General features: G+C 35.0%; 2 protein-coding genes and 1 pseudogene across 2 annotated transcripts; all 3 read left to right on the forward strand.

Annotated features, from left to right (window-relative positions):
• The first annotated feature begins 811 nt into the window (after window positions 1-811).
• LOC123193514 (lysM domain receptor-like kinase 4) lies at window positions 812-2,988 on the forward strand. Its single transcript, XM_044606545.1, has one exon. It carries the CDS (start codon window positions 839-841, stop codon window positions 2,726-2,728), a length of 1,890 nt encoding a protein of 629 aa, XP_044462480.1. The 5' UTR covers window positions 812-838; the 3' UTR covers window positions 2,729-2,988.
• Window positions 2,989-5,064: 2,076 nt separating this feature from the next.
• On the forward strand, window positions 5,065-7,350 carry LOC123193506 (lysM domain receptor-like kinase 4). Its single transcript, XM_044606536.1, has one exon. It carries the CDS (start codon window positions 5,193-5,195, stop codon window positions 7,116-7,118), a length of 1,926 nt encoding a protein of 641 aa, XP_044462471.1. The 5' UTR covers window positions 5,065-5,192; the 3' UTR covers window positions 7,119-7,350.
• A 2,283-nt stretch (window positions 7,351-9,633) lies between these two features.
• On the forward strand, window positions 9,634-14,738 carry LOC123227599 (annotated as a pseudogene).
• The last annotated feature ends 1,563 nt before the right edge of the window (window positions 14,739-16,301 follow it).

Raw genomic sequence — 16,301 nt, forward strand, 5'->3', positions numbered from 1 at the left:
AGCAAATCCTCTCCCTCTCTGGCAACTGACACCTCCAACCTTCTCTGCCTTCTTTCGAACTCGTCTTCATCAAAATGAATAAAAAAAGACCAATCTCAATGTTCATGGGTTTTTTTGAAATCTCGTCTTTGTTGATCAAATAGATGAAGATGATTTTTTCGTCTTTATTAATTTGTTTGGATGAAGATAATTCATCTTCATCCAGAAGAAGACTTGTCTTCATCTAAACGAAGACTTGTTTTCTCTAGTAAACACAAGTTTGGAAGAAGGGAGGGAGAGGGTTGGAGGGTGCCAATTGCCAAAGAGGAAGAGAATTTGTCAGAAAATAGAAACCTTAGGGAAAAAAATATAACTTTTTAAAGTTTAATCCTGAAAAATTATTAGTTATTAAGGTTAAGAAAAAAAAAATTCATTTTTTTAATATCACTAATTAAATATCAATTTTACTTATAAAATTAATAAAATTATTAATTTTAAGTCGATCAATAGTTATTCCACTTTTCAAAACTTCACGTAGAAGTTAAAAATAGCCTTAAAAGTCGGAAATACGATGAACCTTCTGTGGGAAGAACTTTAGGCCTTTTTTAGTGCTTGAAATAGTGTGTTGTGGCATAACTTCGGCCTTTCTTTTTAATGCTTGGAAGTATGTTGTGGGCCTAACCAAACTTCAATGAAGCTCTCAATTCCCTAGCGTTAAGAGCAAAAATGCTGAAAGATAATGGTGGGTGCGATTAACGGCATGTTCCCAGAAATTTCGCGTCACAAATTTACATTTAATCCTTCATTAAAAAAAAAAAATCTCTAGCAACATATTGACTTGCTACATTTCTGTTCTTCCATGTTCAAAATGGCTTCCCTTACTCTCATTTCTGTTTTTTCTCTGTTGATGCTATCTTTATGTTCTTCGATTTACGCTCAGCAGCCTTATCTTGGAAAAGCTACAACAGCTTGCCACAAAGTAGACACTTCAAATTCAAATTCTGTTCTTGGGTACTCCTGCAATGGCCTAAACAGGAATTGCCAAGCTTATCTTATCTTCAGATCTCTCCCTCCTTTCAACACTGTAGCTTCCATCTCCACACTCTTGAACTCTGATCCATCTCAGCTCTCTCAAATAAATGGAGCTTCTGAAAATGCTACATTCGAAACAAATAGGCGGGTCATAGTTCCTGTAAACTGCTCTTGTTCAGGTAAGTATTACCAGGCAAACACCACTTATGTTATTCAGCACGATAACACCTATTTCGTTGTTGTAGCAAATAATACCTTCCAAGGATTGTCAACTAGCCAAGCTCTGAAGGAACAAAACAGTAGTCTTACTAAGAATTTATATTCTGGTACAAGACTCACTGTTCCTCTTAGATGTGCCTGTCCCACGAAGAACCAATCTCATGTCAAAGTTCAGTATTTATTGAGCTACATAGTCACTTGGGGTGACACTATTTCTCGTATTAGTGCAAGATATGGTGTTGATACTGGAAGGACTCTTGAAGCTAATGGGATTTCTGAGCAAGCACCCAACATTTATCCCTTCATCACAGTACTAGTTCCCTTACAAAATTTGCCAACAGATGCTCAAACAGCAGAGCCGCCACCACCTCCATCTTCTAAATCTGGCTCCAATGGAGGCTCAGGGAGAACTTGGATTTATGCCGTTGTAGGGGTTCTTGTTGGCAGTGCTCTTAGAATGATCATCGGTGGAGTAGTTTTCTTTCTGTTGATTCGCAGAAGTAAGAGGGAGCCTGTGGAAGTTGTCGCCTCAGATGAGGAACGTGAAATGCCATTAAACAAAAACTCTCAGGAAGTTTTAGACATTTTGTCTTATATAGCTCAATCTCTGAGGGTGTACAATTTTAAAGAGCTTCAATCTGCAACAGATAATTTCAGCTCCAGTTGTTGGATTAAAGGATCTGTTTATCGTGGCAAAATAAATGGTGATTTTGCTGCCATTAAGAAAATGAATGGAGATGTGTCGCAGGAGATAAATTTGTTGAACAAGATCAATCATTCTAGTCTAATCCACCTATCTGGGGTTTGTTTCAATGAAGGGAATTGGTATTTGGTTTATGAGTTTACTGACAATGGATCCTTGAATGACTGGATTTATGACAAAAGAAATGAAGGGAAAGTTTTGAATTGGGCACAAAGAATTCAAATTGCTTTGGATGTAGCCACAGGACTTGAGTATCTGCATAGCTTCACCAGCCCTCCTCATGTTCACCAAGATATAAACAGCAGTAATGTTCTACTTGATAGTAATTTCAGGGCTAAAATAGCAAACTTTTCTCTAGCTAGGCCAACAGTGGGGAAGGAAGGTGAGTTTGCCTTGACAAGGCACATTGTAGGGACTAGAGGTTTCATGGCTCCTGAGTATCTTGAAAATGGTATAGTTTCCACAAAGCTTGATGTCTATGCATTTGGTGTACTCATGCTGGAGATACTCACTGGGAAAGAAGCTGCTGCATTATATGGAGAAGATAGTACGTATTTATCAGATGCCTTGGATGTTGTGCTTAAAGATGAGCATGGAAATTTGGGACACTTCATAGATCCCTCTATGCTAGGGAACTATCCTTCCGAACTTGCTGTAACTGTGATCAGATTGACTGAAAATTGCTTGAAGAAAAATGCTATTCATCGCCCAGCCATACATGAAATAGTGCATTCTCTCTCGAGAATCCTGAACGCTTCATTGACTCGGGAATTGTCAAACAACATCGCACGCTAAATGCTACTAGATTGTAGTTTGAACTCCCAAGGAAGAAGTAAGAACTTCAACTCATCTTTTTGCAGCTTCCCTTTTCTCCATTGATTGCAGTGCTACCAGATTCTTGAATTTGTGCGTATTTGTTCATCTGGATTATTATTCATTGTCTTGGATTATGTTCCAATTCTGCTACCAATCCAAGGAAAATGAAGGGTCGCATTAAGATAGTTAATAATTTCTATTAGAATTTTTATGTTATTATATTTCTCTAATTTGTCGGACTCTCCACTTCATATTTCTCAAAGTCTTCCAAGTACGATATCAAATTTCATGGACTGGACAGGGAAAGAACATGGGCTATTAAAACAATATCAAACGGAGGGCAGAAAATTTTCATTTACTAAGATTTTCAGCCAAAATTGACTATTGTTTTGCAACAAATGATGAAGGATAGAAAATTATAATCCAATTTATTAAATTATTTTCTCTTGCTTTTATTTTTTGCCATATTATTTTATTTTATCCACAAGATTTATTCTTATTAAGGTTTAATCATCTATTAAATTTCGAAAATCTTAATATATTAAATTTAATAAAATTTATTAAATCAAGAGTATAATTATTATTTAACTGATAAAATTAAAAAAATTAAATTTTATCTTTATTTTAATTTTAAAAACTAATAATTTTCTCTCACAAAAATTTTGAAAACTTAATCTTCCCTGTGCGGTGTATTTTATTTCTTACTTTTTAGGCCAGCTTCTCTGTCTCCAGCCACTTTCTTCAGCCCCTCCGGCACTCTCTCTTTCTCCCGACCCAATAAGCAATGCTTTATCTCCTGGTTCATCAGCCCACTCTGGCATGAACAGAATCTGATTTCGAGCGGAACCCTAAACGCTCACATTGACTGAAAATTCCCACTATTGAGACAAGGAGGAGAATGTTGCAAAAATGTTTTAGCCACTGTTACACCATGCTAACATGGGCTGTCGAAAAATCTGCTGATGTGTGCAAATGAATGAGTCTGCTAAAAACTAAGTCTGTAGGAAGTTGTTTATTTTAGCTTTTCTGTTTGAAATTTTTGTATTTAAGGATATGTATTGAATGAAGAATACATCGATAATATTCCAGCCCAAAATACTTTCCTTTTTTAAAATTTATATATTTATTTATTTTCATTATTATTTTGCTTTGTCTGTTTTTTTTTTTTGGCAATTCAACATATGGTCCTTTTTTTTTTCCCTTCCTTATTATTTTTTGGTCCGTAAACTTGGACATTTCGTCCATATTCTTGTAAGGCCACATAGAAAGGGTTAATTTTGAAGATGTAGCATCATAGGCTCATAGAGATAGCTAATTGTAAAAGATAGTGAAAAGTCTTATTATTCCTCTAAATATCACACATTTAATAGTTTTACAAACGTAATAAAAATTCAAATCTAAAACTTCTCCTTACAAATTCTATCAATTTCACTATAGCATAATATACTCATTACCTTTCTCACTTGGAAAACGATATGCGCAGAAGAACGGCTATCTTCAATGGATTTTGAATGTTTTGTACTCCAATTATAATATGCGAGTCGTGAATAAATGTAAGTAAACATACAGAGTTGACAGATTTTCCTTCGTGTTGGCTTATGGTCAAATTTGATGGCTGCCTTTCTTTCCGCTCCAAGCTAATGACAGCAGAGGAAATCAGCAATCAAAAAAATATGTTAATGGTGCTTGGATGAAGCGACACAAAAAATTTCAAACCAAAATAGTCAAATAAATCATATTTGAATGCATTTGCAAGAAATTTTCCATTACTGTATACAATATTATTGTGGAATTTATCTGTGGCTTGAGATCTCATATCTAGTTGTTTACATTATTCTAGCCTTGATTTTTAATCAATTTCTGAATGCTACCTGTCTTAATATTTCTCTTTTGGCCAAAGGACTATTTTCCACCCAAAGTATGTTGTAATATCAACTTTTCATTTGTTAATTATGAAAATTTCATTTATCTACCTATAAATAGTTAAAATTAACAATTTAAAAGATAAAATCTTTATTTGATTTATAATATTAAAAATAAATTAAATCCTAGGGGAATACTAGTTTCTAAAATTTGGTCTAGGGGGAAATGGTTAGTTTTTAGGAGTTAGGAGGAAAACTAAATTAAATTTTAAGGGGTTAGCATTGTGTTAATTTTAACCATTTATAAGTAAGTAAATGAAATTGTTAAAGTTAATAGGAGAAACTTGAGATAATAACATACTTTGGGTGGGAAACAGTCCTTTGGCCTTCTCCTTTTTAATGCTTGGAATACTATGTTGCGGGCCTACCAAACTTCGATTAAGCTCAATTCCTTAGCGTTGATGATGGTGGGTGCGGTCAACGGCGTGTTCCCAGAAATTTCGCTTCACAAATTCTACAGTTAAGCCCTCATCAAATAATATGTCTAGCAACACATTGACTTGCTACATTTCTGTTCTTCCATGTTCAAAATGGCTTCCCTTACTCTGATTTCTGTCTTTTGTCTGTTGATGCTACGTTTCCGTTCTTCAATTTATGCTCAGCAGCCTTATGTTAGAAAAGCTACAACAGCCTGCCGCATAGTGAATACTTCAAATTCAAACTCTGTTCTTGGGTACTCCTGTAATGGCCTACACAGGAATTGCAAAGCTTATCTTATCTTCAGATCTCTCCCTCCTTTCAACACTGTAGCTTCCATCTCCACACTCCTGAACTCTGATCCATCTCAGCTCTCTCAAATAAATGGAGTTAATGAGAGTGCTACATTCGCAACAAATTGGCGGGTTATAGTTCCAGTAAACTGCTCTTGTTCAGGTAAGTATTACCAGGCAAACACCACTCATGCTATTCAGCACGATGACACCTATTTCGTTATAGCAAATAATACCTTCCAAGGATTGTCAACTTGCCAAGCTCTGAAGCAACAAAACATTATTCTTACTAAGAATTTATATTCTGGTACAAGACTCACTGTTCCTCTTAGATGTGCCTGTCCCACGAAGAACCAATCTCATGTCAAAGTTCAGTATCTATTGAGCTACATAGTCACTTGGGGTGACACCATTTCTCGTATTAGTGCAAGATATGGTGTTGATACTGGAAGGACTCTTGAAGCTAATGAGATTTCTGAGGAAGCACCCACTATTTATCCCTTCACCACAGTACTAGTTCCCTTACAAAATTTGCCAACAGATCCTCAAACCGCAGAGCCGCCACCACCACCTCCATCTTCACCTTCACCCCCATCTTCTAAATCTGGCTCCAATGGAGGCTCAGGGAAAACTTGGATTTATGCCGTTGTAGGGGTTCTTGCAGGCAGTGCTCTAACATTGATCTTCGGTGGGGTAGTTTTCTTTCTGTTGATTCGTAGAAGTAAGAGGGAGCCTGTGGCAACCGTCGTCTCAGATAGCTTTGAGGAACGTGTAATGCCATTAAACAAAAACTCGGACGAAGAATCTCAGGAAGTTTTAGACGTTATGTCTCATGTAGCTCAATCTCTGAAGGTGTACGATTTTAAAGAGCTTCAATCTGCAACAGATAATTTCAGCTCCAGTTGTTGGATTAAAGGATCTGTTTATCGTGGCACAATAAATGGTGATTTTTCTGCCATTAAGAAAATGAATGGAGATGTGTCGAAGGAGATAAATTTATTGAACAAGATCAATCATTCTAGTCTAGTCCACCTATCTGGGGTTTGTTTCAATGAAGGAAATTGGTATTTGGTTTATGAGTTTGCTGACAATGGACCCTTGAGTGACTGGATTTATGACAACAGAAATGAAGGGAAAGTTTTAAATTGGGTACAAAGAATACAAATTGCATTGGATGTAGCCACAGGACTTGAGTATCTGCATAGCTTCACCAGTCCTCCTCATGTTCACCAAGATATCAATAGCGGTAATGTTCTACTTGATAGTGATTTCAGGGCTAAAATAGCAAACTTTTCTCTAGCAAGGCCAACAGAGGGGCAGGGAGGTCAGTTTGCCTTGACAAGGCATATTGTAGGGACTAAAGGCTTCATGGCTCCTGAGTATCTTGAAAATGGTATAGTTTCCACAAAGCTTGATGTCTATGCATTTGGTGTTCTGATGCTGGAGATACTCACTGGGAAAGAAGCTGCTGCATTATATGGAGAAGATAATACGTATTTATCAGATGCCTTGGATGTTGTGCTTAAAGATGGGCACGAAAATTTGGGACACTTCATAGATCCCTCTATGCAGGGGAACTATCCTTCCGAACTTGCTATGACTGTGATCAGATTGATTGAAAGTTGCTTGAATAAAAGTGCTATTCATCGTCCAGCCATGGATGAAATAGTGCATTCTCTCTCGAGAATCTTGAACGCTTCATTGACTGGGGAATTGTCAAACAACATCTCAGGCTAAATGGTACTAGATTGTAGTTTGAGCTCCCAAGGAAAAAGTAAGAATTTCAACTCATCTTTTTTCAGCTTCCCTTTTATCCATTGATTGCCCTGCTACCAGTTTCTGGAATTCAATGCGCACGTTCTAGGTATCTAGTGAAATTTGTGCTTATTCATCTGGGTTATTCCTCATTGTCTTGGATTATGTTCAAATTCTGCTATTAATCCAAGGAAAATGAAGTGTTGCATCAAAATTCTCATATAAGAAATTCGGTTAGAATTTTTATGCCACCATATAATTATAATGATTTTAAATTAAAAATAAAATAATATTTAATCATGTGATTATATAATTTGTATACTTAGTTTGTGTTTATAAAATATATATACATAGTTTTATTATAAATCAATTTAACCTGCAACACAATTCTGTTAACAAATGGTGAAGGATAGAAAATTTACTAAATAAACTGCGTCATAATTTGGCTGATACAAACAACCTCTTTGATAGCTTCTATTGCTAAATAAACTCAGACTCCATGGTTAAGAAGGCTACAAGAAGTTGCAACTGTGAAATAAAACTTTGGAGAATCGAGGAAATTAGAGTAAAATATAAGGGTCAATAAAAAATAACAAAATTTAAAAAGAGTTTTTATAAAATATTAAGGATTATATGGATATTTTATATATATATAAATCGCTAATTTTTCAAATGCAAGAGGGGCCAATTGACCCCTTCAATCCACCGCCGAAGTAATATTACAAGGCTTATTTTCTTTTATCTTTGTCACTAACTTAATTAGAATCAATGAAACCTTCTAGCTCCATCCTCATAGTTCTACTTTAATAAATCAAACCAAGATCAATTGCACCATTGATGTTTCTAAGGAGCCATTTCATAGTTGTCCAATGATCTTTCCTTGGGTTATACAAGACTGTATTTAAATTAAATTTATTCAAACTTGAATTTGATCTCTGCTTAAACAAGTTCAAAATGAATCTAAGTTTTTTATGTCAATATAAATAATTCAAACTCAAACCCAAGCTGTACAACCAAGTGGCTCGCGAGCCGCTTCATGCACACTGGTCTAAGGGAAACTTTCCCTTTAATTAAGGCTTGCGTATCAGCTTCTCTTTAGTCTTTTGACCTTCTTTTCTCCATCTTCACACATTGGCCAATGGGAAAAAGACTCTCCCCCTAATTAATGTTCTTTAGTCTTTTAACCTTCTTTTCTCCATCTCCATACACATTCGCTAAACGGAAAAAGACTTTCCCTCTAATTAATGCAGGCGTATCAGCTTCTTCAATCTTTTGTTGTCCTTCTTTTCTCTTTAGTCTTTTGGCCTTCTTTTTCTCCATTTAACAAACATTGGCCAAACAGAAAAAAGGCTTTCCCTTTAATTAATGCAGACGTTTCAACTTCTTATTCAGTCTTATGGTCTTTTCTTCTTCGTCTTCATGCACTCTTTTTTATAAAATTTTTTACGTCTTCACATGCATAGGTCAAAAGAAGAAAAAACTTTCCCACTAATTAACATCTGCGTTTCAGCTTCTTCTTCAGTCTTCTAGTCTTCTAGCCTTCTTTTTTCAGCTTCTTCTTCAGTCTTCACATGCATAGGTCAAATCGCAAATATGTATCTCCTTAGTGGGGGATGTTACTTTCTAAAAAAAAAATAATAATAAATAAATTATTAATTTTTAAAACTTATAAAAGAAAATATATATAATTTTATATATTTTTTAATATTATTAATAAAATAAAATTTTTATCTTTAACCATGATTAAAAATTTTAACAACAGTTAACTTATATATAGGTATTTGAATTTTTGAAACATCACAAATATATTTTTGAAATTAGACTAATATTTAGGTGAAAAATAGTCCTTTAACCTTTCATAATCGATAAATTAATAGTATTATGGTTCATAATTATTTGACCCTATACCAACGGCTATACAACTATACGATGTTAATGTCATATATAATTAATGTTTAAATATAAGGTAAATCTAGTTACACTATTAAAATAATAATAAAAAGAAATCATTTTAACTTATAATTATTGTGAAAGCATATTTTTATTTTCTTCTTAGTAATAACAATATTCATCTTGTTCGTTTACGCGCATAATACATCAACATCACTTCACTCCTAAATAATTAAATGCTCAATTAAGAAATAATTTTTTTTGGAATTTCAACAAAACAACTAGAAATAATTATGCTGCGCTATAAGCCAGTTGCTCACAGGATCATGAAAAAATCAACGGACCTTTTCTGATTCTATTAGTCATTAATAGATTATATATGTAAATTTGGTTGGTCAATGGTTGATTTGGACGAAGGACCAAATAGAAGTCCTTTAAATCGACTAATTTCTTTATTTTAAATCAGCGTAGACTTGACTGGGGAAAGACCCTGGAAATCCTACTAGGTCAACATGATTGTTCTATCTAAGAATTCTTAAGCCTTGCAGAGTTCAACAATTTTCTCAAAAATCTTCCCAATATATTGTTAAATCAAACGAAGTTCCTGATGGATAATGTTCTGCAGATTTTTTTCATACTCTCCTGCTTTTTATTGTCGAACATCAATGCTCAACAAAATTATTCAGGCAACTCAGTGTTGGACTGTGATAAAAAAGATGAAACAGGTCCATCTCCAGCTTTTCTTTACTCTTGTAATAGTGAATATCAATCCTGTGGAGCTTTTATGATCTTCAGAGCTCAACCTCCTTATGATACAGTCTCCACCATATCTAAACTCACATCTGCAGACCCATCAGAACTCGCTCGCCTCAATGATATCTCAAGTTTTACAGAAGTATTACCTATAGATAAAGAGGTGATTGTTCCTGTAAATTGTTCCTGTTCAGGTCAGTATTATCAGGCCAACACCTCTTTCACTATTCCCTCCATATATGACACTTATTTCACCATCGCAAATGACACTTTCTAGGGTCTTTCTACCTGTAATATTCTTATGCGTGAGAACATTTATAGTGCAACAAACTTACATCCTGGTTTGATTTTACAAGTGCCACTGAGATGTGCTTGCCCCACAAGTAATCAAACTGTAAATACCACCAAATTTCTTGTTACTTACTTGGGGGGATAATGTTCTAGATATTAGTATGAGATTTAATGTTAGTAAAGAAAGTATAGCTTATGCTAATGGGTTTACTGGAGATGATCCAACTTTATACCTCTTCACAACAATTCTTATTTCGCTGCCATCTGAACCTTCAAGCTCCCAAACCATAATTCACCGCCCTCCGCCATCTGATTCTTCTACGATTGTTCCAACTGTTAGCCACAATGCCTTTTTAAATGGTGACTTGGAGGAGCAGGTATATATGTCTCAACCAGAGGGATTCATCACTGAATGTAGGAAGAATAAATTAGTGTGCAAGCAAAATAAGGCCCTGTATGGTTTGAAACAGGCCCCTTGGGCCTGGTTTGACAAATTGAAGTCTGCATTCCTTGCTTGGGGTTTTGTAAGTGCTGTCATGGATACAAGCCTGTTTTTGTATAACAAGAGTGGCAAGGTAATCTATGTATTGGTGTATGTTGATGATATCTTGCTAACTGGCAATGATATGACTCTTGTTGACAAGTTAGTTCAACATCTAAATGACAAATTTGCTCTCAAGATTCTAGGGTCACTGTACTATTTTTTGGGTTTTGAAGTTACAAGGTTTTCTACTGGTCTTCACTTGAATCATACCAAGTATGCTCAAGACTTACTGTCAAAGACAAAAATGGGAGATGCCAAGCCTTGTACAACTCCATTTGCCACTGGTTCAAGGCTAACATTAGATGACAGCCCAACCTTTGATGATCCTTCCTTATACAGAAGTGTAGTGGGTGCTCTTCAATACTTGACACTTTCCAGACTAGACATAGCATTTTCTGTGAACAAGCTGAGTCAATTTTTGCAAAAACCCACTCATACACATTGGCAAGCTTGTAAGAGAGTGCTCAGATACATTAAAGGAACCCTCAGTTTTGGCTTGCACTTCACACCAGGAAACATGCTGCAACTCAACTGCTTCTCAAATGCAGACTGGGCAAGTAGCTTGCATGACAGAAAATCAACAACAGGCTATTGTCTCTTTCTTGGTCCAAATCTCATCCAATGGAGTTCAAGAAAGCAGAAAGTGGTTGTCTTATCTTCTACTAAAGCTGAGTACAGAGCTCTTTCCCAAACAGCCACTGAAATTGCATGGGTGAGGAGTTTATTTACTGAACTTGGATTGCAGTTCTCAGCCCCACCTGTGGTTTGGTGTGATAACCAAAGTGCAAGCTCTCTTGCTTGTAATTTTGTGTATCATGCAAGAGCCAAACATATAGAGATTGATGCACATTACATCAGAGATCAAATTTCTGCAAAACAGCTTATAATTCAGTATGTGCCTACTGAGTTTCAGAAGGCATATGTTCTTACTAAACCATTAGCTGCTGGACAATTTGCAACACTGAGAGATGCACTTAATGTGTGCAGTTTGGAGAATTTTCTAGTCTTATCTAAGCAGTAGTTGTCACCTGAATGATTTAAGAATGACTTTAGGGCATAAGCTACGAAGAATGACATTATGGCAGTAGCTGGGTGGCAGCAGTAGTTGATTTTTTTGGTAAAATGTTTGAGTTCTGATATTATGAGAGCAGCTGTATGGCTACATTAGTTGATTTTTTTAGTAGTTGTAGTTAATTGCTGATGATATAGCAGCAAATAAAATGTTGATTAATTGGTGCTTGAGGTTGATTAGTTGTCATAGCATTTGAGTATGAATAATTAGTAGAAGTTGACTGAAGTTGAATGAGAGCTGAATTTGACTGAAACTGCAATGGCATGAAGAATCTGAAAGTTGTTATAGCATTTGAGTATGAATAATTAGCAGAAGTTGACTGAAGTTGAATGAGAGCTGAATTTGACTGAAACTGCAATGGAATGAAGAATCTGAAAATTGTTGATCTGGTGTTAGGACTTATAGAAAGTCCTGTTTATGGGGGGATGTTGGTACAGTAGTGAAAGAGAAATGGGTAGAAAAGTAAAATCATGTACACACGTTTCTGTTTTATGTACACGTGAGCTAAGACTTGTATAAAACACATGTAACTAACTCTAGTTTAGTTAAGCAACAAAAACCTAATGAAGATACAGAAAGCAAAGTAGCAGCATATTCTCTCTTACGATCCTTTCTTGGTTTTCTTCTTTGTTGCCCCAATCTTGATTCTGTCTTGCTTCTTCTTGAATCACTATTACTTTCATTATTGATTCGCAGAAGTAAGAGGGAGCCTATGGAAGTTGTCGCCTCAGATAACTTTGAGGAAAGTGAAATGCCACTAAACAAAAACTCTCTGGAAGTTTTAGACATTTTGTCTTATATAGCTCAATCTCTGAGGGTGTACAATTTTAAAGAGCTTCAATCTGAAACAGATAATTTCAGCTCCAGTTGTTGGATTGAAGGATCTGTTTATCGTGGCAAAATAAATGGTGATTTTGCTGCCATTAAGAAAATGAATGGAGATGTGTCGGAGGAGATAAATTTGTTGAACAAGATCAATCATTCTAGTCTAATCCACCTATCGGGGGTTTGTTTCAATGAAGGGAATTGGTATTTGGTTTATGAGTTTGCTGACAATGGATCCTTGAGTGACTGGATTTATGACAAAAGAAATGAAGGGAAAGTTTTGAATTGGGTACAAAGAATTCAAATTGCCTTGGATGTAGCCATAGGACTTGAGTATCTGCATAGCTTCACCAGCCCTCCTCATGTTCACCAAGATATAAACAGCAGTAATGTTCTACTTTATAGTAATTTCAGGGCTAAAATAGCAAACTTTTCTCAAGCAAGGCCAACAGTGGGGAAGGAAGGTGAGTTTGCCTTGACATGGCACATTGTAGGGACTAGAGGTTTCATGGCTCCTGAGTATCTTGAAAATGGTCTAGTTTCCACAAAGCTTGATGGTACGTGTTGTCGTTGACACCCAAATTAAATCCTAAATTCCTGCAACAAAAATGTAGTAAAGGAAAGTAGGGATCGTTCCCTCGAAGAGCTTTGATTAGTATATCGTCACGAATAAATCGAAACAAATAAATAAAAAGGGGGTTTTGAAGTGAATGCGAATTATAATGAAAAACACTAATTAAAAATTCAGTAAAATATTCTAAAAGGAATAAATCGATTTAACAAACCTTGGTTTTCGGTCACATCCACCATTGGAATTACGATCGATCATCGAAACAAAATATCAAATTAATTATTCAAATATTCGTTGTGGTATTAAATTAACTTGTCCTTCCTTACGATTAGTTAACCAAAAACATGTATTTCAATTAACCCTTATTGATTAATAATTCGGATACGATCTCAAATTTAATTAAACAATAGCATTACGAATTAGAAAGACCAACAAAGCAAGACAACACAAACGTATGACGTTGCATTTAATCTAGTTGATTATTTCCCTAGGATTATCGCTTCTGACGCAGCAAACGATAAACTTAGTTGCCACTTCGATTAGATGGATTGAACAATTACGGATTCAGCACCTAAACTAGTCGTAGATTATATTAATTGATAAACTAATCGCGCGCCTTAGAAATCAACCAACATAATCATAAACAAATAATTCAGAAAGATAATCAATACTCAAATAAATAAAAAGATGCATTAAAGAACAAAAATAAATCTCACAATCATTGTAGTTCCATGGTTTCAGATCCCTTCAACCAAGATAAATTATTCAGCCACTGTAGACCATGTTTTTCTCTCTAATTCTCTAAGTACAATGGTTGATAATTTCTCAAATAAAAATAAGAGTATATATATTATCTTCCTACTAAAAATCTGAAAATTGAAAGTGAATCATAATCTCCTAATCCAATCAAGCAAAGTGATACATATCTTCCCAAAAAGAAAGGAAAAGATATGTATTTTTAATATAAATCCTTCTTCCAAAAATATCATTCCTTATTTAGCTCAATTAATCATCTTTTTCAGCTGGTGATTATCCTTTTCCTAGAAAGCAAATATTAATATTTTCTGGACTCTTGCAGCTGATCTGGGCGTTCAAATCTGTTTTCCGGATTCTGCTCTCATCTTTCATGTGCCCACGCCTAGTCTGCATTACGAAATTTCCAGTTTAATATATCTGCTCCAGTTTTTCATCTTTTTGGCCCTATTTATTCCAAAATTGCTCAAAGCTTCCTAAAAACAAAAAGATAAGTAATTCTTTTAGATTAAATCAAATTTTCACACAACACAAAGGAATTCTGAATCAAAATAGTAACAATTAATGGCCTTATCACTTGATGTCTATGCATTTGGTGTTCTGATGCTAGAGATACTCACTGGGAAAGAAGCTGCTGCATTATATGGAGAAGATAGTACGTATTTATCAGATGCCTTGGATGTTGTGCTTAAAGATGGGCACGAAAATTTGGGACACTTCATAGATCCCTCTATGCTAGGGAACTATCCTTCCGAACTTGCTATAACTGTGATCAGATTGACTAAAAGTTGCTTGAAGAAAAATGCTATTCATCGTCCAGCCATGGATGAAATAGTGCATTCCCTCTCAAGAATCTTGAACGCTTCATTGACTGGGGAATTGTCAAACAACATCTTAGGCTAAATGGCACTGGATTGTAGTTTGAACTCCCAAGGAAGAAGTAAATGTTAGATTTATTTCATAGAACAGAATAAAATAAATCATTCAATTATAAATTAAACTTTAGGGTTTTAAAATACTTAAATTTTTATACAATTTAAAATTAAAATACTTATTAAAATCACCTGAAATTATCTGCCGAGATCACTTATTGATATAACTTGGTTTTCTACTCTAAAAACCTTTTTAAATGACAACTTTGAATGAGTAAATTATATTGTATTAGGTTTTGGAACAAAGACCTAACTTATTTATATTAGGTTAATTGAGCCTCTATCAAGGTCCAATAAATTTTAAGGCCCATATTTGTGCTATCCACCCAGATCATAACTTTTAAATGTATTAGATTTATCTTTATTGATCACTTAAGTTTATCTCTAAACTGATATTGAACTATTTAATTATTTAATTTTATTAAATAAAACTATAATTAATGTTAGTGCACATCAAGAAATTTCTAACAGTAAGAACTTCAACTCATCTTTTTGCAGCTTCCCTTTTATCCATTGATTGCAATTAGGGCTGGATTCGAGCCGAGCCAGCTCGAGCTCGAGCTCGGCTCGGCTCGGTTCGAGCCCGAAACGAGCCGGGCTCAGCTCGGCTCGATCGAGCTTGAGCCGAGCCCGAGCTGGCTCGGATTGGCTCGGTATATTTTTTTAAAATTTTTTTATACAAAACGGCGTCGTTTTGATTTATATATATATACAAAACGGTGTCGTTTTGATATAAAAAACGAGCCGAGCAGAGCCGTTACCGAGCCGAACTCGAGCCGAGCCGAATTCGGCTCGAGTCGAGCTCGAGCCGAACTCGAGCCGGCCCTCAAAAAGCCGAGCCGAGCCCGAGCTGGCTGCGAGCCGAGCTCGGCTCGGCTCGAATCCAGCCCTAATTGCAATGCTACCAGATTCTTGAATTTGTGCTTATTTGTTGGTCTGGATTATTATTCATTGTCTTGGATTATGTTCCAATTCTGCTACCAATCCAAGGAAAATGAAGGGTCCCATTAAGATAGTTAATAATTTCTATTAGAATTTTTATGTTATTATATTTCTCTAATTTGTCGGACTCTCCACTTCATATTTCTCAAAGTCTTCCAAGTACGATGTCAAATTTCATGGACTGGACAGGGAAAGAACATGGGCTATTAAAACAATATCAAATGGATAGAAAATTTTCATCTAGTAAGATTTTCAGCCAAAATTGACTATTGTTTCGTAACAAATGATGAAGGATAGAAAATTATAATCCAATTTATTAAATTATTTCCTCTTGCTTTTATTTTTTGACATATTATTTTATTTTATCCATAAGATTTATTTCTATTAAGGTTTAGTCTATTATCAAACTTTCATCCATTAAATTTCGAAAATTTTAGTATGCATCCATCAACTATTAAATTTGATAAAATTTATTAAATTTAAGAGTATAATTATTATTTAATCAATAATATTAAAAAAATTAAGTTTTATCTCTTTTTTCTATCTCAATTTTAAAAATTAATAAGTGGGGTAAGTTTTGCTTCCCTGTGCA

Source organism: Mangifera indica, chromosome 1, assembly GCF_011075055.1.
Source record: "Mangifera indica cultivar Alphonso chromosome 1, CATAS_Mindica_2.1, whole genome shotgun sequence".
Taxonomy (NCBI): domain Eukaryota; kingdom Viridiplantae; phylum Streptophyta; class Magnoliopsida; order Sapindales; family Anacardiaceae; genus Mangifera; species Mangifera indica.

Excerpts from the sequence above, each read along its gene's own strand:
- LOC123193506 (XM_044606536.1), top strand. The coding sequence starts at position 5,193 with ATGTTCAAAATGGCTTCCCTTACTCTGATTTCTGTCTTTTGTCTGTTG.
- LOC123193514 (XM_044606545.1), top strand. The coding sequence starts at position 839 with ATGTTCAAAATGGCTTCCCTTACTCTCATTTCTGTTTTTTCTCTGTTG.